This window comes from Onychostruthus taczanowskii, unplaced genomic scaffold (genome assembly GCF_017590055.1).
Source record: "Onychostruthus taczanowskii isolate IOZ18803 unplaced genomic scaffold, ASM1759005v1 scaffold26, whole genome shotgun sequence".
NCBI classification, from domain to species: domain Eukaryota; kingdom Metazoa; phylum Chordata; class Aves; order Passeriformes; family Passeridae; genus Onychostruthus; species Onychostruthus taczanowskii.
In genome coordinates, this window is record NW_024499906.1 from 1719050 (window position 1) to 1745100 (window position 26051).

Below are 26051 nucleotides of genomic sequence, written 5' to 3' on the forward strand. Positions count from 1 at the left end.
GTAAAAAAAAAATGAGAGAATTTTTAATTTTTAATTGAGAAAACACACAGAAATTAGTTCCCCCTGTAAAATAAGTAGGGGAAATAAAACAAAAAAAAAAGTTGCTGGTTTGACATGTGAAATTAGTCATGATAGCAATGATGAAATACCCTCAAGGTGCTTCTTCTACTAACATTTATTTCTTTAAGCAAGACTGTAAAGCATAAGCTTTCCTAATGCAACTGTACCTGCCCAAGTCTATTTAGGACTCAGAGTAAAGCTATTCCTATAGATGAGATCTTCTGAAGAAATTGACTTCCTCCTAGCATGTGCATTAAACCCTAGGGAATAGGAAGACAGACGACAGGTTTTTCACCTCTCCTGTTAAAGTTTAATTATCATGCAACAGGGAAGCAAATCAGAGAGGGCTTCCATTTAAACTTCTGTTTAAGGGAGGGTTCTTGTCAGTCAAGGGACTGAATAAAAGCTCACAGGATGTAGATTCAGATGCTGCATATTAGTTTCATCAGTGACATAGCAGCAGCTATAAAACAGAATAATTTCATTCAACAAACAGAGAAAGTCACATAATCTAATTTTTGACAATTCAAATTAGGCTAAAATTCTTATGTCATCTCTGGAGACAATGGAGAGGGATGGATTCAGAGAGCCATTTAGAATGCCACTGAAAGGATCCAGACCTAGAACCCTTCATAGGTAGGTCTATCTATCTTCACATGCATAGAGTTTATGTTCTGAAGTTGTCATCGTCTGTGTTAGGGATATACATCAACTGGTGTGCCTTTTCCTATAAGCTAAGAAAATTGTCTGCTTTAAGTCTAAGAGCCTAATATTTCCTAAAGTAATGTAGGTGGGATTGAGGTGTGTAACTCAGCAACATGAGTCCCCTTTCCTACAACGTGCTCCTAATGAACATTGTCCTATCATTGGTAAGAAAATAGTTCCTTTGCAAACTAATAGCTAAGTGATTCCATGCACATATAAATCCACAGAATATTTGTCAGATGAAGTTTCATGATATTTTTCTACTAAGCTATTTTCAGGAAAAAAGCAAACAAATTTCCTTCTTCCTTGTACTGTGATAGCACGCTTATAACAAGCTATTGCTTTTTTTTTTTTTTTTTTACACAATTAAGACTTGTGACAAATTGCTGCATTTGAATGCCTGAAGGAACACATTGGGATCTGATGTTCTTCCTTGAGGAAAACTGTAGCTGATCCAGACCCCTCTTGCAGTTGTAACCCTGACTCCAAGTTCATATAAGGCGCATAGCAGGGAGTGACTTTGCTGATGTATAGATTCTTCCACAATTACAAAAGATATTTGACAGGGTATGAAGTGGTATTTTATTTAAATTCCAGAAATTTAGCAAGAGAAATCCAGATGAGATGATCAACTCCGTCTCCAGAGGAAGCTAGCTTAACATTGCCAATTTAACCAGAACATCATCTGGTCTCCTGAAGGAAGCTGGGGGCAGAGCCAAATCTTCTGTCCAGCCATACCTTGCTTTTTGCAGTCCAGGCTCTGCTGGCTCACAGATCTAACTGAATCCTAAACACAGCAGAGTACTAGGCAACTTGCAAATGTATTGATATAGAACAGCATAATTGGAATTCCCACAAGTTGCTGATTCCATTCTCAGAAAACCAATCTAAAAATTTTTATTTTAAAGGCTGAGTGGGACTGAGCTCTTTCATTCATTAAATCTGTTGCTTTCAAAATCAGCCCAAGTATTCCTTCTTTAGATAAATTCTCAGTTAACATTTAGCATGTACTTTTTCATTCAACATCGTTAAGTTGGTATTTCTCAGAGAGCCAGACTATGATGATAAAGAACTGTCAACAACTTTGTTCATAAAATACCAGTTACAGCCCTCTGAAAAACAAATACACTTACTTAGCAGTTAATTTTTTCTTTAAACATAATCAAGTGGAAAACCAATGATGGTAATCCTGTATCTGCTTTATCAAATGATCTTCTGAAATTTTACCACAGCTAGATTTACGTACTACAGCTTATTGGTCTTCTTGATATCCAAATAAATTAAATTCCAGCTTGATGTTACAAGCTGTCTTCAACGAGTTCATTTGCAGCTCATTGCACCTGCACTTCAAGAGGTTTTTTGGAGCCTTTACTTGACAGAGAAGTAAGGCTAATATACACAAGATACACTGGGATAGAATCTGCCAGGGCAGATATTTTCAGGTTTAGACCATGGTTTTTTTGGTAGCTAAGGGCTATTAAAAAGAAAATAATTATATTAAGAAAAAGTAGAACTAGTATGGGAAAATAAAGGGCAATTCTTTCTTAGGCTAAATTCTGAATAAAAAAAAAGGTCTTATGTAAGTCTGATTTTCAAGACAAAAAAACAAAAGAGAAGAACTAATATATTAAATTTAAATGTTTATGTAAACCATCTTCCCTAAAGTTTCCTATGACTAATTCATTAGAAATTAATTTGTTTGAAATTTTTATTTGAAAAAATCATACCTAAAGTAATATATTTTTTTTTCCTTACTGTGAAAATCTGTTTTATATAACAATTAGCAAATGTTGTTCTGGAATGTAATTTCCTATTAGATTTCAAAGAGATAATCAAAGAGGGGTAAAAATACAGGATAAATCATTTCACACAAAGAGGGATATCTATATTTCAGTCACTTTTTATTTTCTGACTTTGGAGAGGAAAATACAGCATTTTCTATAAGCTTTCAGTGTCCCATAGTGCTCTAACTATGATGACAACATGCATCTTTGATGACATGGATGAATACATCTAAAATTCAAGGCCTCCTCCTAGCAAAACAGTAATCCAGTACAGAAGGTCAATGACAACCTGCCTTTTAAGGCCAACTCTTTCTGAGTAGTAAAGCAGCAATTTTTTTGTTAGGATTTTTCCCTCTGCTTTACTATCTGATTTCTGCAGGGACATGCATCTATTTACCACACTAAATCCTGTTGTTCATCTTTTGCATGTAACATATTCTTTATTCATTTGCTGGAAGTAGACAAACCAAACTGCCTTTTTTGTCAGCAGTCTCCAAAGACATAGTCAATGTGGATCCAGCTAATCCCCTCCTACTTATTATTCAGCAATCAGGGTCTGCCAATAGGATTTGGGAATCCCAAAAGACTATATTTAAAGGGAAGGGTTAAATTCAGCTTCTTTAATGCCATTCTCTGTTCGTGGGATAATTCATCATATTTAAGGAATCTGTTCCATGGAGGGACCAAAGGCTGCCAATTAAAATAAATTAAACTAGATGGACTTCCATTTGAGTGAGTGAGATTTCTGCCATGATCTGAAGCAACTTTATTAATGGTGAGAAGCTATGTTCGTAGAGACAGTTCTTTTAATCTGCTCCAAAGGCCCTCATATTCCTTGCAGAAAGTTGTGTTTGGGAGGTCTAGAGTTAAGATCCCTGAGAAGCAAGGATATTAAGAGAAACCTGCTGGGGTACTTTATTTAACATTAAAGTGAATTTATCAGCTGCTCCCAACTTTTTGAGAGACTAATTGAATTATCAAAGGCTGCAATGGGAAATGTAAAGCCTTCTGAGAACAGATTTGTAATATAGATAAAATCCTTAACTCATGCCATGTGATTATCTTAAAACATAGAAACAGCCCGGGTGTTAAAACACACCTGAATTTTAGATTTCTTTTGCCTGTCTAAAGCCTCTCTCTATCCACCAAAATTATGGGAAAAGTCAAATGTTTGGAACAGGAAAAAAGAAAAAAATATTTTAAAACCTCTATTCTGTGTCCCCTATCAATGTCTTCAGGTGTGCTACGTGGTCACTAGGGTAAGGTCTGTAAAATTTGTTGCTCAGCTGTTTATGGCATAAATTTTAATATTTCAGTTTTTAAAGCCTTTCAGAAAAAAATATACAATATTCCTTATTTTCAGTGAGACCACACATGACTAAAATCAAAGATGAATTCATCATCTGCATTAACTTGGGCATATAACAGTGATGGAATATCTGTTATTAGCCTAGACAATGATTTCATCTGTTAAAGTTCAACCTTGCTTGAAATTTTGCAAGATAATTATCTGAAAAATTATTTTTTTTTTAATTATGTCACTTCCATATACATATTGGTGTGGAATTGTGGAAGAGATCCTGGCAAAAGAGACTAGTGCTTGGGAGTGTGTGAGTCTAAAAAAGTTAAGGACCAAAGGCCACTTATTGTATCCCACTGACATTTTGCAAGAGTTCACTTTCATATATATAAACTAATATTCACAAGGATGTTGATGGATTTATATCACAATGCCAAAGCTTTTTCTACAATACCTGTCATACATTTCTCAAAAAAGTATGACAAGTACTTGATTACCCTACTAACAATTATAAAGATATCTATAAAAGTAGAAAAAAAGCCATGTTAAAATTGAAACTATGAGTAAAGCTTTCAATACTTGCTCGGCAGAACAAAAGATATAAAACTAATTTTGCACCTGTTAGCCTCCTATGCTTCAGTCAAGTGCAGTTACAACAACCTGGAGGAAATCACTGCATAAAGAGCTGAAAAGAAATGATTCTAAGAAGTGTGAATACAATTTTATATACACAATAAATTCATTTCAAAGTTCAAGGACATTTGTTAAAATGCTTTCTTTTACCAAACAGCTTTAGAGATATTTGAGAAAAAGCAGGTGAAGAATCACAAATAGAAGAGAATTTAATAAGATGCTATAAGGCATCAGAAAGAACATATACTGTAATGTTATTCAATGATAAAAGTACATCCTGTCCCATGAATACAACTGGTGATAATTGTGAGCAGTTAGTATTTATACCAATAGCTTACCTCTTATGCACAAAGCAAAGCAGTCCCAACACATGCTGTGTTGTTTGCATTGTGCCTTTTATGGGGACCTTTATTTATTTTTTATTTATCTCCCTTTTTATTTATCGCCCTTTTATGGAAACCCTTTTCTTTATCACTCTCTTATGGAGACCTCTTAGAGAAGTGCAGAATCCATCATTCAGTAAGGTGGACCTGGGAGCAGATTAGTAGAATATCCCTATTTTTTCTTCAAAATAGAAATATTCTGGTTTTATGAGAAGGGAAAGAGAGGTACAACAGCTCCCTGAATTCAATTCATGTGTATTCTTTCAATATATGGAAATCAAATGTCTTTCCAGAGATCCAAGAGCCTCAGAAGTAAGTGTGCTTGTCCCTGATTTTTGGAGAGTTGTTTCACTGACAATTACAGATTTCACAGAATATTCTGAGTTGAAAGGGCCCCACAAGGATCTTTGAGTCCAACTCTTAGGTGAATGACCTGTACATGGATTGAAATCAAAACCTTTGCATTATCAGAACCGTGTTCTGACCAACTTCACAAAACTTAGTGGCCTGCATCTTTTGACTTTCCATCTGTCACCAAAGGGAAGTTAAACTTTTTCAAAATTTTGACTATTTTTTGCAAGGTTGGGTTGGGCTTTGAGCAACCTGGACTAGTGCAAGGTTTCTCTGTCCATGGCAGAGGGGTTGAAAGTAGATAGATCTTCAAGGTCCCTTCCAGCACAAGGGATGTGATTCCCTGATTCTATGCTCTTTGTCCCACTAATATACCTATTTGTGACAGTTCTGTCCTCCTTGAGCTGCTCCAAGGGGCTGTTAGTGTCCCTGTGCTTGGTTCTGTTCCCTAGACTGGCTTCTGTTGCACTGTGTACAAAGATAATGTGGTTACAATATCACATAGTGCCATGAGCAGTGGAACTAATTAAAGCTTCACTTCTGAAAATTTTTGTATTGACTAACGTGTCTTGGAAGACACAGTCTGCTTGAAGCTTTCTAAGTAACTGAGGTTTTGTTAATGACTCTCTTCAGTCAAGAGGCTTCAGTATCTAATAATCTGTGACATCAGTTTTCCACTGGTATTGAACACTTATATAGTCCATTACAGCTGTCAATATCCACAAAATTCGTGGAAACTTACTTTTGAGTCCTGCTTCCTTGGAAAGATACTGGTTCAGAAGTTATGGGTAATCAGGGAAATGTGCAGACACAGAATGTAATTTCATGGATTTATTACTAAAACCCCCTGAAAATATATCTTTAAAAAATCAGGTTATTCTTTCCATAACTGTTGAATGACTGATTTCCCAACATAGGATTTTTTTTTTCCTTGAATATCTGGAACAGACTTAGGAGATCATTAATGGTACCATAAACTATTTATTGGCCAAGGTTTTCGAATATGGCTAAGCAAATCAATGTAAAATATGTTTAAATGACTGCTCATGGAGAAGCAGATTATCCTGACTATCTGAAGAAACCCACTAACTATCAGATTATCCTGAAGCAATTCACCAAAATGTCCAGGTTGCCTCTGACACTGAACTAACTCAGACACTTCCACTTGATGTGCAGTACTGCTCCGTGCTGTTTACAGGTACACAAATTTACACCTTGACAAGAAATGTCAGAGGGACATAGCACCAGATTCTGATCCTTGCATGCCTCTGAGGAAGGTGTCCATGAGTGAGACAGCATACGGAGTCCTACTTAGAAGAATCAACATCATGTGCATGCCAATGTAGATATTTACAGTTGATCTAAATTCCTAATTAGGTGTATGAATATGGATGAAATTGGCACTCCAAATATAGATGTAGGTTACTATCTTTTAGCAGAAATACTTGAAAATACTTGGTTCCCTACCTTAAATACAGTCTTCTGTAACAGACACTTTGCAAAGAATTTTGTCAGTGATTATGAGCAGAGCTGCAGAAGAGGCTTCCAATTGGTTTCTTTTTATTTCTGTGTTAGGCAAAGTCCTATTTTGATTAATCACTCTTGCTACAAAAATGTGCTATTTTTTTCATAGCAGTTTTCGAGAAAGCTGTCTTGAAATTTCTTGGAAGACATGCTCCAGCTTGTTGTGCCCATCTGTGTTACATCACGCAACAACACACTCACACATGATTAATGAAAAGCATACCATCCTACACAAGGTAATTTAATTCACTTAAAAATTCCTATCCCTTCCATAAGAAAAAAAGGTCTCCTAGTGCTACTTTAAAAAATGAAGCAGATTAGCTTCTGTACTAACACTTGGGAGCAAAGGACAAGAAAGAAGTTTCAAGAGATAACAGGACAAAACCACAAGAGGCCAACATATTTCTATCAGAGTAAAACATAAATATTAGGGGGAAGAAAAAACCAAAACGTGAAGAAATACTTCTTCTAAGAAGCAATTCCATTCTCCAGCATGAACTATACTATAAACCTCCAGCCAACAATAAATATAATTTTTTGGATACAGTTTTAATTAAGTACCATCCAAGATTAGTTCACCCAAGGAACGAAAAATTATTAATATAAATGTTCAGGCCAACAATCTTTAAACCTACCAAGCTTAAGCATGTCATTTTCTACATGAGTAGAAAAAAAATCTTTTAAAATGGAAAATTTGTAATTGGTCAATATAAACAATTCAAAGCACAAGCAAAAAATTTACAAGTATGTACATAATACGTGATGGCAAGCATGAAGTAAAGGGAATGTGGAATATATACCTGCTTTGTCTAAAGGCAGCATCCTATTATAATCAAAATAAAATCCAAAAGGAATCTGTGATTATAAAAATCTTATAGTCTGCCTCATTTTAAAACATTTTAAACTAAACTTTTAGTTTTATCTAAATGGTGCTGGTTAAAGTCAGCTGTGTTAGGTATGGCTTTGTTTGATTGCTTTGGATTTTTTTCCCCAACTGATATTAAGTAAAACTAGAAAATAAAATGTTATTTGTCTAATATGCTCTACACGAGATTGTATTTCAGCACATTTTAACTTGAAGACTGTTTTACTAACATTGGTTCTGTCATAAATATATAGTGAAATTCCATGGCTGTAATCAGTACCATAATCTCTAGTAAAGAAGTAATTCTTCTTGGTCAGAAGAAAAAAAAATGCAGCAAATTTTAATAGATGTCCAAAAGCGGGCTCTGGCTAAAGTCTAGCTGAAGTTGTTCCACGCATCCAGAGTTTTAGTCAAAAGGAGGTAAGCTGAAATAAAAACAGCAGGACTTTTTTATCCTATGCACGTCTAGAGGATTTCCTTTTAGGAATTAATTTGGATATCTGGAGTAATGAACAGGAGAAATATCTTCTGAAAAGTATGTTTGCTTTAATGAAATATGAGCTATTTCCAAATATGTAAAAGAAATGTGTTATTAATAACTAATTTTATTTATATTTTATTCATCAGTCTTTTGTTTCTCATCTTGATCTTCTGTTTTTTCTGCCCATGTTTCTCTTATTCTGTTCCTTCTGCAAAATGTGTAATGTTCTATCAATGCTATTTAGAGAGCTGGCATATGGTTTTCTGAAGTCACCACAATTTTATTTTTTCATTGAAAATAAAAAATCCAAAACTAAAAATAAACCATAGAATTAATCTCCAAATCTGAACAAAACCCTGAATGGTTACCACCTTTAGTTACTTTAGTTTGAATATTTTAATGACTCCTAGGGGTTTCCCTCATGAAGTACAGAGTTAATAAACTCATAATTGTATACTGACTGCAGCTACATGACACCAAATGAGAGACAGTCACATTCACTCACAGAAGCAAAAAGCAGTAATACTGTTTCAACTTTATGTTTTTGGTCAGGTATAGAATTTCTCTCAGCATGAACAGGCAGGTTGTAAATGAAAAACTTTTCATTCTCAGCTGACATTTGTGTCTTTCAGTAAAGCAGGTAATAATAAGACAAAATATTTCATGCTTTAGCAAAAACTGCCTTTTCAATACATTTGGACTAGGTAGTAATGAGCTATATTGTTCACGGTTTAATCTGTTCTTAAAAAAACTGGGAAGTCATTCTTCTGCCCTGCTCTCAGGTATTAAGTCCGTACATCTTTTATGTTGACAGTTCAGCTTCAGGCTATAAAAAAGAAGAACCTATTCTACATCTACTATTTAAAACAAGAGCAGAAAAACTAAACCTCCATCAATCTGCTGTCTTTGTCTTATGGCTTATCTGTGGCAAAAAATGAATCATAAGAAAGATTTGTTCTGATTCTACAGACAGATCCATCAACCTACCAGTACCCATGAACCATGCATTCCTGAAGAGATTGGTGCTAATGGTGTAGCTGGGATTTTAAACCTAATATAATGTCAAACTACTGCTATTCACTTGCTATCTGTAATAAGAATGTATTTAGAGAAATAGCACACCCAAAGTAATATGGGTTCACAATGTCTTTTTTACACACTTTTACTTCTTGCAAATAACATGCTTTCTTTTAGACCTCTATCAGGACCAAACTGAAGACAGTGATATAATTTTGAACAGATTTTTTTATGTCTAAATCTCCTAAATGCAAAATTAATACAAATATGCAGTTTCTTCACCAAATTACTTGTAAGGTCTTCAAATAATAACTGTCTATCAAGCTATGATATGAGATTTTTTAAGCTGCAACTTTTCAAAAAACAAACCCTACCGATTTTTAAAATCTCACATGTAAATTTTAGATCACAAGAGAAGACGGCTAACAGATGAAGTATTTGCTCACCTGAAAGAAGCAGATCAACAGACTGAAGTCTACTTGTGATGGTATGTAGGGTGAGGATAGCAAAGGAAAGCAAAGTCGGGAATGCTTGAAAAATAAAATATTTTTAGTTAACAAGAAGAAAATTAAACTTTGGAGAAAGGATTCATTTCACACCTGAATCCCTCTTCCAAAATGGTCTCTGATTTAATCTTAATCCTGTGAATAGCCATGTCTGAAAAAGTGTAGTAGCAGTTGCAATAAAGTACACGATTCTTTCAGTCAAGGGCCACTGCAGAGCATATTCAGGAATATTTCTCACTCTCACAGGTAACTCTAACTCTCACAGGTAATAATCAGGGTAAAATGGAGCATACAGTGTGGCAGTGATGCAAATGATTTAGTGTAGTGCCTAAATGTAGTTTCAGCCCCCTTTTTTTAGATAGTTCTATCCAGAAATTTCTTAATGCAATCAGACCCAGTACCAGAAAATATCAACTAAGGGGAGAAAAAAAATTGAGACATTCTTAAAAAATTATAGTTCTGTTGGCTTTAAGACATGACACAAGTGTGAGAAAGATAAAAAACATACAAGTACAGTTTGATGGCATTTATTCTGTAAAGATTTTGAAAAATATATTTTGTATGGATTATCTGGATACTTGCAAAGGATGAAAAATACACCTAATTACATAAGCTATCAACAACTTCCCATGAAAAGAGCTTATAGGGTTTCTGACCTGATATGATATTCATTTAATCTAATTTATGAAACTGCTTGAGGAAACATTCAGCTGCTTTCTTGAAAGACTGACTTGGGGATTATTGGAGCTGTATAATTGTTCAACTGATCAGACTTAAAAAGAAACATTTTGTTTTACATTAATCTTGCAGAAATGGGCAATGAATTTTAGAAATAGATTGCTGTCTAAAAGTCTTGCCAAAAAATGTCTAGCTGTGAGCAACCACAACAATTTTTTTCTAACAGTCTCATTTTCGTATTTTCAATCTTTATTCAACATCTGTTTTCTCCCCTCCTCTATAACATAATTATGCAGAAATCCAGCATAAAACAGGTTGAGCAGTTAATAACAGGCAGCTTAAACTTTTTTTTCCCATTGATGCACTGCAGATGTTTCCTTCTTCTTCTTTTTTTGCTTGGGCTTCTCATCTAATTTGTACACATTTCTATCCTGTTCTTGAATATGCTTTCATAACATATGGAAGCACCTGAAAGTAAGTCTGGAAAATGCACATGTTTATAAGGCTTTTCTTGGATATGCAGCACATTTAGCAGGAAAGCAGAGTTTGTCCAGATAACATTGAAGGAATTTGACTGAGATCAGCAGTTTGACACAACAAGAAAGACTTCCAGAACTTTTAAAGGTTTTCTGTACAAAGGTTTGTAGTCTTTCTGTACATATCTATGTATATGTATTATTTTTCCAAGATAAATTCACTTTGCTTTTTATTTGACATAAACTTATCTCAAAAGTAGCCGTAGCTCCATGATAATTATTCCTCATTTTACAAACACTTCAGTAATTAGAACTTGATATCTAGCTTAAAAGAGATAGCAAAATCTTATACTGTCAGATATTCAAAAGTTCCACTAAAATATAAGGTTTCCTCCATACAGAGGAACAGGGAAAAGATGTTTTACCCTTAATTTCCAAAGGATATTCTTATTAGGATAAAAAAAAAAAAAATTCTAATTCATCTGCAATAAAAAAAAAATGTTTAAACCTGTTGAGGTTAACTTTGGAAAAAGTACTAAAATTCTAGAAAATCTTCAGTTCACACAAAGAAAAACAAGAAGATGCAAATTACAAAAGACAATACTATGCAGAATTAGAATGGATTTCATTTTATGTGGTACATGTAAACAAAATACAGTGACTGTAATTGAATGTACAACCTATTGTAATTAGAGGACTCTATATTCAGGTTCACATAAACTTCATAATTGGAATTATTACTTCAATGTTGAATGAGTTTATACAAGATGAATCCTAGCAAGCCTGGTAAAGGAAAAAGTTTTCCCTATGGGTTTAATAATGTGTAACTGCTCCTGTTTGAAAACTGAGGACTGGACAACTTGGGGTTTTTATTCATACTGTCACTGATTTAGTTCTATATTCTCAGTATGACAGAAAAAATATTTTCCATATATTCGGGATGCTTGTGCAAAAATGTTGATTTTAACATTTTTCAGCCTGTCTGCTGCATGAATTTTTTACGTTTATTTGCACTCCATATTTAATGTACTATATACAATATGGATGAGATACTACCCTTTGTTACTGACACACCACATAATCTGGTGGTTGCTGCTCAAGGAAAAATATCATTTGCTTTTATTTTTCTCACAAGACACAATGAATAGTTAAAAATTAGCACAGAAAACACATGTAAATTCCTAGTTTATCTATGAAACATTTATTCTTTAAGAGGGTCACAAACCTGCAGCTTCTAAACTGTTGTTTTAAAGTAAAAGAGAAATTCTGCCATTGATTAACAGCATACCTAGTAAAGTAAGTTTGATAAAGATGAATAAAAGGGTGTTTCTTAACTAAATGTGAGTTTTAAAGAAATCTGAAACATTAGTATCTTTTTGAGGGGCAAAATTACATTTAGGAATGTTACAGATTATGAAATTATTTAATTTTCCTTTGATTCTCTGAATGATGGCTAGTCTGTCTCCAAGGCAGAAATTTAACAATCATTTTCAACTTAAAAATAAACCCCAAAGAATAAAAGATCAAACCCAGGAAAAAAAAATACCCAACCAAAACCAAACTCCAATTTCAAATGTCCCTTTTTCAAAAGGTAGGAAAAAACATTTGATATTTTTTAACAGCTATCCAATGCTTGAAGCTACTTTAATAATAAAAGATTACATGGACAGCTTTTGTAATGTGCCCAGTCAAGTTAGCCATAAATATGTGCATACAAAACAGAAAAATTCTTTTGTAATGCAAAATATTACTTTGTGAAAAAATATTATTTTCATGAAGGAGTTCTTCAGTATACTTGAAAGGCCTATCTTGATAGTTGCACTTTTAAATTATCGAAGTTGCAGAAAACTCTTGTTGTTCCACATCGTCCTCACCTGCCCCCAGCAAAGGAATCAAAGCAGAAGAGGAAGACTGGAAGCAGAAGTGTGTGGGAAGAAACTGAAAAACATCCTACATCTGGCATATCCCAAAATTTCCCTGGAAATCTGCTTAGAACCTGCAATGGAGTGTGTAGAAACTTACAGCACCCTTACACATGCCTAGAAAACTGGGATTCTTGGAATAAATCCATCCAGACTGCAATTTAATGAAGTTTATTAGATTAACTGGGGGGTGGGGAGGGAAGAAAAGTGAGAAAGAGAAAATAAAAACCATGTAGCAGCATTTTCAATACAAACACAAAGGGCTCTTTTATGTGGGATTGACAAGACTGTGCTATGGTTTATGGTAGAGTTTTTCTGCACACCACCATCATATCTGAAGGAAGCCTAAAAGAAAGATGGAGAGACTATTTACAAAGGCATGTAATGACAGGATGAGGAGGAATTTCTACAAACTGAAAGAGAGTAGCTGTAGATCAGATATTTGGAAGAAAATCTTCACTCTGAGGGTGGTGGCACCGGCACAGGCTACCCAGAGTTGACAAGCCTTAGCTAAGGTTTGCTGATATTTAATTTAAATTCTTTTTAAATTTCAATATATGTGCTGTTCTAAGTATTCTGATAATTGTCTTCATCCTCATGAGACCTGATTTTCTTACCTCCAGATTTCACCAATTTAGAGTTTTCTGACATTGTTGTCAAAGTGCCCAGGAAAAAAGTTTTATCTGTTATCTGCTGCTCTAGTCTTATAAATATAACATTCTGCACAACACTGTGTTTACAATGTTAATATTATAAAATATGTATTTATATACAGAACAAGCTGTTCTGGTATGGTAATTTAAAATAATAGTGCCTATTTATGAATCTTTTAATAAATAATAGAAAAATAAATTAATTGATATGCTGTTTATAATTGAATCATGCAAGGGATATGTCTACCAAAAGTTGCAAACTTCAGTATAGCTATTCACAAAAACAAAAAAAGAAATTCATCCCTCAGTAAGTTTTAATCAAAAAAAAAAAAATCTGAATTATGCCCTTTGCAGATCAGGAAGACAAATAATGTTGACTGGAAGGTGGCTGGTTCCAATCCTAGCTGGAACAGACATTCAAATTAGTCACTCTCTTTTCCTTGCAAAATGAGTATTCTAAAAAATGATGAGATTCACCAACTCCATTCAGTAATCTAAACCTTAACTGAGCTCAAGAAGATGTTAATTAATAAAAAAAAAAATTAAACAAGCTTAATATTTTTGGAAACTCAATCTGGATTTGAGTCATCGATTAGACTTGGCAGTACACTGGGTGTTGACCTAAAGAGACATTAATTATTTTTATACTTCTCTACTTCTGTGTTGCTAAATATGGGCTACAATGAGATCTGTCTATCTTCTTTGATCTAGGGAGAATGTGCTATACCTTTATGTCAGAAATGAGCAATAGTACCTAACTAAGACCCACACTTGTGGTGAACAGTACAATTATCAGTGTACATTGAGGTCTTGCCTAAATATCATCATTTGATCACATATCATGTATATTACCTGATATAATTCACACAGTATGGACTGAAAAGTGAACAGCTTGCATTAGACGCCAGTTTTTTCTGTCTTTATCTCAGGAAAATGATCCTACCTTCACTAGGGAGATACGTGAAAAACATCAGAAAACATCATCTTATGAAGGCATATTTACTAGTTCAGCAGAGCAAATGGTCCTAAAAGACTCACAGCGGTATTGTGAAACTTTCACAACCATATTCTATTCTCCTGGGCTGAAATTCTACCAGTAAAAAGAATAAAATAATCTGTGTTCTGGGAGGGTTATATTGCTTAGATATGTAAATTGAGAAGTTGCCCTTTTTATGCTCCCTACCTAGTCTGTGGAAAAAGAGAGGCTCTGTCAGAGAGAATGTTTAAATCCTTAATATTCAAACATTATTTAAGTAAGCTCTCTCTCTCTCTTTTTTTTTTTTTTTTTTTTTTCCCTTTTGCTACCAAAACTTAGGAACAACAATCTTTAACCTCATGAACTTCAAAAAAGCAAAATGCAACGCATCAATACTGGGAAATGCATGGATTGAGAGCAGCCCTGATGAGAAGGACTTGGAGTTTCTGGTGGATGAAAAAGTGGACATGACCCAGCCATGTGCACTCAGAGCACAGAAAGCCAATGGTATCCTGGGCTGCATCCTGGTAGCCTGTGGCCAGCAGGACAAGGGAGGGGATTCTGTCCCTCTATCCCACTCTCATGGCACCCCACCTGGAGTGCTGTGTCCAGCTCTGTTATTCTCAGCACAAGAAAGACATGGACCTGATAGAGAAGGTTTAGAGGTGACCCAAAAAAAAAAAAAAAAAGTCACAGGGCTAGAGCACCTCTCCTGTGAGGCCAGGATGAAAGAGTTGGGTCTCTGTTCAGCCTGCAGAACAGAAGGTTCTGGTGACACAGCAACCTATCAGTATTCATATGGGGATTTATGAGAGAGATGGAGAAACACTTTTTACCAGGGCCTGTGGTGACAGAACCACGGTCCAATGGTTTTAAACTGAAATAAGATATGTTCAGATTAGATGGAATGAAGAATCTTTTCAAAATGGGGGTGTTGAGTCCTGCTTTTGTTAGAGAGGTTAGACTAGATGATCTATAAATGTCACTTCCTATCCAGACCATTCTATGATTCTCTGATATATATGTCATGTATCTTAACTTTTATGCTCTTTATTAGCATGAAGCTGTCACAAAGAACAGCTTATACAGCCTTGGCTACAAAACTGTCTCAGCCAAGGAGAAAGCGGTAGGCCCTTGGTCCAGTCTTCAGTTTTCTGTATGGCATGCCATAGTTCAAACACAACTACAAATTTTAATTGGAGTCCTTTGGTGTAGCCATGATATTAAGAAAATCCTTTGCTGGGATTTTTCCTCTCCTGAGAAGCTGAGGAGCCTCAGGAGAGAAATGTAAACAATTACTATCTGCTGCTGTGGAATGCAACAGGTACATCCATGATTGGTCCATGTGGATTGTTTTCCATTGATGACCAATCACAGCCACCTGTGCCAAGGCTGTGAGCAGTCACAGGATTTTTGTTATTCTATTCTGTTCTGTTCGTTCTTGTTGAGCCTTCTGATCTCTCTGTTCTTTTAGTATAGTCTTAATGTAGCATTTTAATATAATATCTAACATAATAAATCAGCCTTCTGAAATGGAGTCAAGCCTCGTGTCTCCACACACGGAGAGGAATCATCAACACTTTGGGACATAGACTACCAAAAATACATTAATTTAATGGTGCACTCAGCTGTTTTCTCCTTCTAGAGAGAAAATGAGAGAACTTAAGTCAAGAGCTTAATATACTGCTGGGAGGCACTCAGAGACTGCTGTGATGAGTGTCAACAGAATGAACAGAAACACCTAATACATAATAAAAGCAGTGTAGGAAAAGGTTGACTTTCAGAGAACTACCTGCTCTTTTCATGATAACTTGGCAGTATGTGTGCAAGGCATGCACATATATATATTTATAGTATGATTTCTTCAGAAATAAATACGTGGCTTTCACTTCCAAATTGAAAATATGGCTGAAAGGCCTGAATGCTTTTAAGTTACTGCATTTTGCAAGAACAAACAAGAATACAAATCATGAGCATGAAATAACTAACATGAAGAAAGCCAGCAACCAACCATCCTGCTGGATGGCAGCACACTGAAATGAACACAGCATGAACATTATTATATAAAAGATAAAGAGTGGGGTAGATCACAGGGTGCAGTTACTGTTACACTTTTTTTCTTGTTGGACTCTTGTTTTGAAGAGTAAATTTAAGATGTAATTTGAAAAAACCCCAAAAACAAAAACAAACAAATGAATAAAAAACCAACCAAAAAACCCCCACAAAAAACCAAAAAACAAACAAACAAAAAAACCCAAAAAAAAATTAAAAAAAAAAAAAAAAACACAACCCAACACCAAACCAAACCATTAAAAGATGGTTAGTGCAGAAAGGATTTGGGGCCATTAACCTTGATAGAGCTGTCTTTGCCTTAAGCAGTCTTTGTGCTCTTATAGCGCAGCCACCAATGTTCATTTGGAGACTGAGATGAAAATATAACCACTTTTCACTCATGGACTAGTACTCATGTTTTGTTAAATTACTTAGACTGACTTAGACTTGCTTTCCTGATGAACCTTAAGAGAGAGTGCAATTATTCAAATGTGAAAACACTATAGAATTTTATAACTCATGTATTCTAGCAATTTAGGCTATTTCCAGGGTGATTATGCAATCACATTCAAGTGTATTGCCCTAATCTATACAGAACTGCCAAGAAGTTGTAAACTTGGACTTCTAAAATAAGAAACTTACATTGTTGTAAACAAGGACAATACAGTATGTAAAATACTTACTAGAAATGAAAAAAATGTTTAGAAGTAATGTTTCTGATCAGAGGGAGTGCCATGGATTAACCCCACATGGCAACTAAGCACCACTCAGCTTTGCTCAGTCACTCCCCACTGCAGCAGGATGATGGAGAGAATTGGGAAAAAAAAAAAAAAAAAAAAAGTGAGAAAATGTGTGTTGAGATAAAAGCAGCTTAATGGGTCAGAAAATGAAAATAAATCGATATGTAATGCAGCTCCTCACCACTCAGTGACTGGTGCCCAGCCAGTTCCTGAGCAGCTGCCCCTGGCCAGCTTTCCCCACAGTCTACATGCTGAGCATTCTGCCATACAGCATGGAATATCCCCATGGCCAGTTTTGGTCACCTGTCCTGGCTATGCCCCTGCCCAGCTTCTTGTATCCCTCTAGCCTTCTCCTTTGTGAGAAGCTGAAAAGTCCTTGATTTTGGGTAAGCACGACTTAGGAAAAACTAAAAACATCAGTGTGTTACCAACATCATTCTCACACTAAAAACAAAACACAGGATAGCACCAGCTACTAGGAAGATAATGAACTCTTTCCAAACCAAAAGCAGAATAGGGAGTCAAACTAAGGGAATGAGGTTAGCTAGAAAAAATAAAAATAAGAAAGGTAAAACTGTGTAGGGAAAAGTGGTGAAAAGATTAAAAATACATACCTTATGCAAAATGAGACAACAGGTGATCAAAAGGAAAAATGCTAATTATAAGATCAGAGGTAGAAACAACATACCCTAATTAAAACGTAATTAGAGGAAAAGTCAAATAACAAGGTGAAAAACAGTATGTGACTATCAGGAATGATTTAAAATACTAAATAAGAAAGATAGAAAAGGTGATACTGTTAAGAAAAAGTCATGCAACACCAAATACACAAAACAGAAGGAATGTTAAAATGCTGGGGGAGAAATGTAATGTCACAATTGGAACAAAGGATTGTGGTAAAAGTCACACAAGTGGGAATAAGAATAATGATGAAGATAACTGCACAGATTTTTTTAAAAAATCTAAAGTCAGGAACTAAGAACTGCTATGATGGAATAAAAATAAAAATCACAAAAAGAACAATTTGATTCTCATGAAAATACCACTAATATCTGTGCAATCTGACTAAATGTATATTTCTTAATACATATTTTAGTGCCCATCAATAGCAGATAAAGTATTATGCAGAAATGCATGCATAATACTAACACAAGCCTAAACCATTCAGCTGTATCACAAATAATAATTATCTGGGACACTAAAAGATCATGGCAAAAGCTAATCTAATAAGTCTTCCATTATCCTTTAATACTTTAAAACTGTGCCGTGAGCTAAACAGTTGTCAAAATTGAGTTCTGTTTACAATGAGCTGAGTATCAGTGAAACAGAGATCACTGCTGAGCTCTAATTACAAAAACAAATTGTCCTCTCTGTAATCGAGCTGCAAAGGTTAGTTTGCTTCTCCTTCTGCCCGTCCCCCACTCCCCCAACAGATTTTATGCTTATTGGAGACACAAAGATGGATGGAAGATCATGTGTCATTTGTTGATCAGATAGGAATTGTATGAGAGGGGACATAATACAATCCCACCAGATAACACTGATTAGCTGCAGCCTTGCAGGGATGAGGTCACAGAGAGCCTGGTGACTACTTTAACATGGATATTGTATTTCATTTTAACTCAGCTAATGGCATACTCCCTTTTCTCCAAAGTGCAATGGCTACCAGATAAGTGCAGTCCTTGGCTATCCTTCTGAAGGGAAGTACAGATGGCAGAGTTTACCAAAGAGGCACAGGGAGTGTCCACTGCTCAAATTCACACGGACTTCCATCCTCCATGATGTATACGTAAGAACTGCAGTTGTACACACTCCACCTTATGTAGACGTGAGCTAGCTAAGCATTTGTGGAAAGCTGACCGGTGTGCAAGTCTGCATCAGGACTGAGGTCAGATTTTGTATAGTGAAGTTCTGCCCATATGAATGTCCAACATGAATGAAAGTAGAAGAGCTCACTAATTATCATATGTTCCAAGTGTTTATTCATTCCTGCTGGGAAGAGTTACGGTTCTATTTGTTTTGCTGCAACAAAGTCTTACATTCATAGGAGTTTGATATCTAGCTCCCCACTTCCCTCTCACCAATAATTTCCTCTATCACAATCTCAGGTTAGATAGTGTCTGGAACCAATACAGATTTCCATGTCTGAATATAAAACACTCATTGTGTACTAACAGCCATGGTTTCCTGTGCCACCACATCTCTACGATAGGCAATTCACTTGTTGAAAGAAATGCTATTACAATGCAAGTAAATATAACACTGCTCCACAGCAGGTATCATTGTGGTGAGAATAGCCCATCACAGTCAAATGGTAAAAAATTGTTTTACAGAAGCCAGTCTCTGCTTGTTCACTGTCAGAGAAAATACATTTTGCATCATCACTTACGTTGTTTTCCTTATCTGGCATGATAGCTACAATCTATATTTCTCAGCTCTGCGCCCCAAGGACTGAAAGTATCAAAGTAGAAGGAAATATGCTAATAAAAATGCAGTACCAACCCATCTCATGAACAGAACCAGAGTCATCTTTGATTTCCAACATGCTCACAGCCCTTCCAAGACAGCTGCTAAATTACTACTTTAAAACACTGAAATCCAGCATGAGAAAAGCTCTTACTTTATGAATAACTGCTACCTAATGCACACAGCCTAGCTCAGGGAAGAATACTGTTTCATTATGGCTACTTCTCACATTTGCATCTAGAACTCAAATCAAAGGAAAGGTTACTGAAAAACTTTACTATGATGGCAAAGCGTACTATTCCTTTGAATGATGAATTACTAAAATGAAAACAAAAACCGAAAAAAAAGGCAATTAAATCTACTTAATTCAACATCCTACAAAACTCACCAGATCTAAAAATCTAAGGCTCATTTAAAGCAAATGGAGTGGGTCATTAACAGCTTATTGAAGATGTCAATCAACTGGAGATGTGGTAAGAATTTAAACACATGTAAGTACTGGCAGTCTTCGTGCCTGTATTTTTTTCTTTTTGTTCTACTAAGGAAAAAATTTCCATCTTGCACCCTATTGGAACTAGAAATTCCTCCTAATGTAGATTTGCATTTGTATTTCATAATGTATCTCCTCTAATACTACAGATGTTTAGAAACTTCATGCCTTAGGAATGGCATGTCTAGATACTTACTTTATCTAGACTAATTAAATAAAAATATTTTTAGGACATATGACTAGGAGCATTGCAATGGCATGTGTATTTCATTTGTAAAAAATGACTTTTATAGATTTAGGAATCTTTAAAATTCATTTAATTTGTTTGTGTGTAGTACAAGTCTGAATTTTCTGCTGGAAAAATAATTATTTCACAGTAGCCATTTACAGTTTGCAAGAAAAATGCATTATTGTTTGATATACCTCTAATAATTTTAAATGGTAGAATAGAAAGTCATTACTCTGAAAAAGGTAAAAACTGAGCAGAAATCTGTGCTACTTTCTTAGTATGGAATCACGAATTTTTGGGTATTTACTAGCAAAATGGGACTTGTAATCTGGTTAGATCTGTAAAACAAATGTAAATCACTACATAATGAATAAGAGTAGAATTTCTAAGATCTTATCCGTAAATACATTTTATAAATAAAATATGTACTTTTAAATGCAAAGTAATACATATACATTCATATTAAGAGTTTTATGTCTTATCCTTTACACAATGATAGTTTCCATCTCGCTGTATATCTGACTTGGTAACTTGAAAATCTAGCCTACTGCTTAAACTTTAAGGCCTATGCTTTTGCATGCACAGAATGAACACTCATTCATTCTGTGTACCAAACAAGTAGCTTACATGAAAAAGATAAAAAACCTCAAAATTGCAGATAATATAATTAGTTGGATATTATCTTGCAACATTTTGCCCATACATAGCAGAAATTATTAATCAAAGGTTGTGATTATTTTAGAAGACATAGGGAGACTTTTTTTTTCCTGTTGTAGCATCTGTGGAAAAACACATAAAAATCTCTGTGTCAAGACACGCCTAGTTTCAGAAAGCTGTTTAACCTGTAACAGGCTAAAGGGACTGCCCACTCCTTCATTTGTTCAGATGTTTCGATGATGATTTGCCGAACATTTTTACTCAGATGTGGAAAAAAATCCATGGCATTTGTCATCTTTTTGTTTTGCTTCAAGCAGTTTTGCAGTGTGGATCCACAATTTTTTCGGTTAGGAAACATCCCTAGCGAGACCTACCTTCCGACTGAAGCAAGCTTCTCTTTTCTTTAGGCTGTGGTTTTACAATATGTAAAACTAAGCCAGAGAATTCCTGCCTGGAATCTACTCTTTGTTTCTAGCCTGTTTCAATTTTATGGTGAGTAGGTTCAAGTGCCTAAAAGAACATATTAAAAAAAATTAGTTCACCTTCCTGAACCAGCTTGCTGAAGGAACATAAGTCCTCTGTCCTTTAAAATTCTCATCTAGAGAAAGGAGAATGCACTGTATAGAACCAGGATGGTTTAACTGATTTAAAACATATAAAATTGTGAAAGTAAGTTTCTAATGTTGGAGAGACTATGAGAGATCCCATCCCTGCACATCAGGAGCTAACACTTACGGGCAGTCACTTGTATTTTTATTTCCCCTTTTAATGTTAAAAGTTTTCTTCTTCTTTTGAACACATTAATGCCATTCAAGGAATGATACTTCCTGGGACCACAAGTTGCAAGCTTGCTCACATGCATTACAAGACTAAGTGGAGCTGCTATGGGTCACAGACACACGGACCCCAGTCTTATAACTTCTGGAGTAGTGTCACAAAATCTAAAGGGTAAAGAATAGCTTATTCAAGGTCAGCCAGATGAAGAAGGATGTGATGCTGAAGGAAAAAAGAACATTCTGAGTATCTATATGTTAGGAATATTTTCTGTTTCCTTAAATTATATACCCTATGCTTACTCAAGTAGTTCAAACTCTCAAGATCTCATCAGACATCCTTCTCATCAGAGAAAGAAACTGAAATTCCCTGGTTTTACCTCAATAAGCATTGTCCTTCTTTTTGTAATGTCATCTTGGCTAGCAATCATCAATGTCATAATCATGTCTTGCTTATACTGTTGTACTTAGCATTATGCAGAAAACAGGCAGGGATACAAGCACAGAAAAAAAACCCTGATTGTTTAAGAGGACAAGCCACCTCAACCTGTCATATCAAGAACTCATATTTTCCATTGGTTCTCCATTTATTTCAATGCCAGTTCAAGAACCTGGCCATAATATTTACGGCTTTGCTGAGCAGGATGCATCTGAGGGTAATTCTCTGTTCACTGCACAATGAGGCAGCTGTGCCCCTCTAGGCCACTCTCACTAGTGTGAAGCTCTCAAGACTAGAAATAAAATGTTCTCCGTTGATGTCTGTCATTTGATGGCAAAGACATATCACAAGAAATAAACAGGGGCTCCAGTCAGATTCTCCTGCACTGAGGAAACAATCAAAGAATGATAACTAAAGTAAAAAAACCCCAGAAGTTTAAATGCAGTAAATAAAAGCAGCCACATCTGTTTAACTACAGGTTGGAAAGCCAAGCCTCTTATTAACACCTCCATAGCTACACCAAACTTGCATGGTGTGGATCTGCTAAGATACACCATGCCTCCTGCTCCCCATCCACATACCTAATTCCCACTCTTTTAATGCAAATCAGGGTGCAGTGAGATAAAATTATTCCAACAGATGGTCCCATCCAGGATACTGTCCCAGCAAACAGTTGAGCACAAGCAAGTGTCACATCGATATCTAAATGTCTGAGGTAGTTGGCTCTCACAGGCTATAAGAAGAGGCACCTGGGATTATCCTATGGACTTCATCATACTGTTCTTAACAAAATTAATGTCCTGTACCTTTCTTTGTCTTTTCGCAAGAAATATGACTTCAATTTTTTTTTTTAAACATCCTAACGCTTTTCACAAGGAAAGAGAATGAGGATAGACACTAGTCTTTTTTTTTTCTTTTCTTTTTTTCCCAAACTCACCCTCTTTGCACACTATTCCTTTAAGTATTTGGAAGAGCTCCTTTGGAATGAAACCCATTTCTGCCGGATAGAACAAATGGCAGGATATGCTTGAAGAGTAACACGGCTGGCAGTCACCGCTGAGAGTAAAGCATATAATGCTAACTCTCAGCGTGCATCAGGGTGGAATTCAAGCTCAGCCGAACAGAGTACAGGTATCCTTGTCTACCTTTGAGCTGTTCAACCTGACAGAGCAGTGTACCATAACTTTACATTCAGACCTGTTTTGTTCTTTTCAGTAAGGAAACCCTGAATACAGCACTGATGGCATCACTCGTTTGAATCAGCAAGCAAGCTATTAACGGGACACGTCTGGGTCAAATATTCCACAAGTTTCTGCTGTTACTGTAACCTCTTTGTAAAGCTGAAATGGAAAGAAGTTATCTTTTCCCAAGGTTCCACATGAAGGAATTTAAAATAAATATATATTGTAATTGAATGAGAATCAGAGGGAAAAAAAAAGCTAAGCCCCTTAGATAAACTGTGAGACTCCTATTCTTGCCTGAGAACGAGTGACACTCTGTGGGGCTCAAAATGTTGATTCCTTTTCTATGGATTCTTTAACTGAATCTGGTTTAATAAGTGTAAAACTGTCACAGCAGAAAACTGTCTAGTGTAAAAGCTCTACCTGTAATTTCAATACAGCTGGAGTCATGCTGAGCCCACCTTTGGCCTGATCCAGCTCTCATGTTGCAGACATGATTCAGAAGTCAGCATAGCCAGGATTCATGACTGTCTGATCCTTCTTCTTAGCATAATGTTCTTTTTGGATTTTACCTTGAACCTTTACAGAAATTCTGTAAAATGGACTCTTGGTGGTTACACAAGGAGGTGACTTTACTGTACTGCAGAGTAAAAGAGACTACAAGCTGTGCCTGTGGCCAGGCTATTGAGCTCGGTTTCAAGGTCAGAGAACCCCTGACATCAGAGTACCATGGTTTATTTGCACAAAGTAAGAGTATGAGAGTGTTACTGATAGGATGTGAGCAATGGGTGAATGAGGATGCATTACCAACATGCTTCTTTCATGTATAATGACCTTGTGTTTACCAAACTCAACCAAGAAGCTGCAGCAATCCCCACAAAGCTATGGCAGCCTAGTCAGGAGCTACAGCAACCCAAACAGATTCCGCTGCAGTCCATAAAAGAGATTTGGACATCAGGTGGAAAAGCATCTTAAGGAAGATGAAAGGCCTCCATAATGAGCACCAGAGCATGTAAAAACACACCTACTTCTGTCTGAGGCTACACACAAACAGTCTGAAAAATTAGAGAAGACAGACAAAGAAGATTTGCTCAATTACATCAAACCACTAAGCAGATATTCGTATACTCTTCTTGTTATACTTTTATTCTTTTCATTACTTTTTCTTTCTAATTCTTATTCAGATCTAAAATGTCCTGATTCTCTTTACTCTTATTCACTTTGAATCTTTGGATTCACCTTGGATTTAAGCTCAGGCTAAGTGACTGACTGTACTTTAAGCCTAAATAAAGATAAAAATAAATAGCTCTGCAATGTTAATTTGGACAAGTTTTCACAGCCGCCTCACTGTGGAAAAATAGAAAAAATTAAGATTTGTGCTTGATTGAGGGGAAAATGGTAATAATAATGGATGTTTGCATTCCTAAGTGGAATTCTGCAACAATAGGGTGTGAAAGATCTCTAAAAGTATTTTTCCAAGGGTGAGGAAAGTCAAAATGACAAATTTCCAAGCCTAAAATAGGTATTTGGAAAATTGTGTAACAAGGGAACAATAAAAATATCATTGTTGCCTTTGATATGTGATATTACTAGTACACCAAGGAAAAAATTGACATTGTCTATATATGTATGTAAAAAGGTTATCCTTAGTTGCCAAAACTCCCAGGACGAGTGAGAATAAAAACCAGAAGGAGGTGAAAATAGGAAATTGGTGGCAGTCACCAGAGACAACCAATATATGGTGTGGGTGTTTCTTCCAGTAAAAAAGGAAGTGCAACATTGAATTTTACTCGAACATTAATTACAGGTATAACTATCAAGTCTCTCTCTCTCATAAAAATTCACTATGAAGAGGCAGACTTGAGTCAATTGAATCACAAGCAAGAGATAAAATTCAAGATGAAAAAGAGACAGCTAAGGATCTCTCTATAATTGATTTGGAATAAATGTGTCTTCTTTTTTTTCTTTTCTGTCTTACTGTAATGGCCTAAGAAAGAACTGAAAATGACATCACATTCTGCAGCATTTCCACATTTCTGTAGAGATTCTGCTTTTACTTTCTGAATTTTAGATGCTAAAGCTCATATACTCTTTTGGGTTGAAAATTGGTAAGAGGAGGGTATATTTTAAATAGCAACCAAGGAAATGTTTGTTATGAGTGGTACATATTCAAGAAGGCTAGGCATTATGCAAACCAGGAGAAGAAAAAGGTTGGTGACATTTGAATTGTCTATGATAATGTTTTTTAGATTGAAGACAAGTGACAGATATAGAAAAGCCTGTAATCTCACATAACTTATCGAGTGAAGACACAAACTGTAAAGTGAAAAAGGAAAAAAAAAATAGGGTAGAATAAAAATTGGTGGTGTTCGGAGAGGAAATAGCAAAGAAAAACTTCAACAAATAAAGTCCTAATTGAACAGGGAGCATAAAAATTGGTAGCCAGACCAAAATCAAGTATTTACTGATTCTATGCTTTTTTTTTTTTTTAAGTCTAAAGGATAAGAACTCCAGCAGCTGATTCTAAGAGAGGAATGCGATGTAAAGGATGCCTTACAAAGGTAATATAAAGAAAACAGCCAGTGTAACCCAGCATAATTATAATTCCAAGATACAAATTACCTTTGAATTATGAAGTACAATAACAACTAGTCAAGTTCAGGAGAGGATAAACAGTGCTTACTTGATTTATTTTTTAGCATTCAACAGG

General features: G+C 35.5%; 1 protein-coding gene across 2 annotated transcripts in view; it reads right to left on the reverse strand.

The window, feature by feature from the left end:
* Positions 1–26051, reverse strand: part of PCDH17 (protocadherin 17) — an 84478-nt gene that overhangs the window by 13739 nt on the left and 44688 nt on the right. The window contains exon 4 of one of the 2 annotated variants that reach the window (XM_041407309.1): positions 9550–9633. The exons of the other annotated variant lie outside the window; for it this stretch is intronic. Within the exon in view, the coding sequence (XP_041263243.1) occupies positions 9550–9633 (84 nt within the window). The remainder of the gene's footprint in view (positions 1–9549; positions 9634–26051) is intronic. 2 annotated transcript variants of the gene reach the window in all.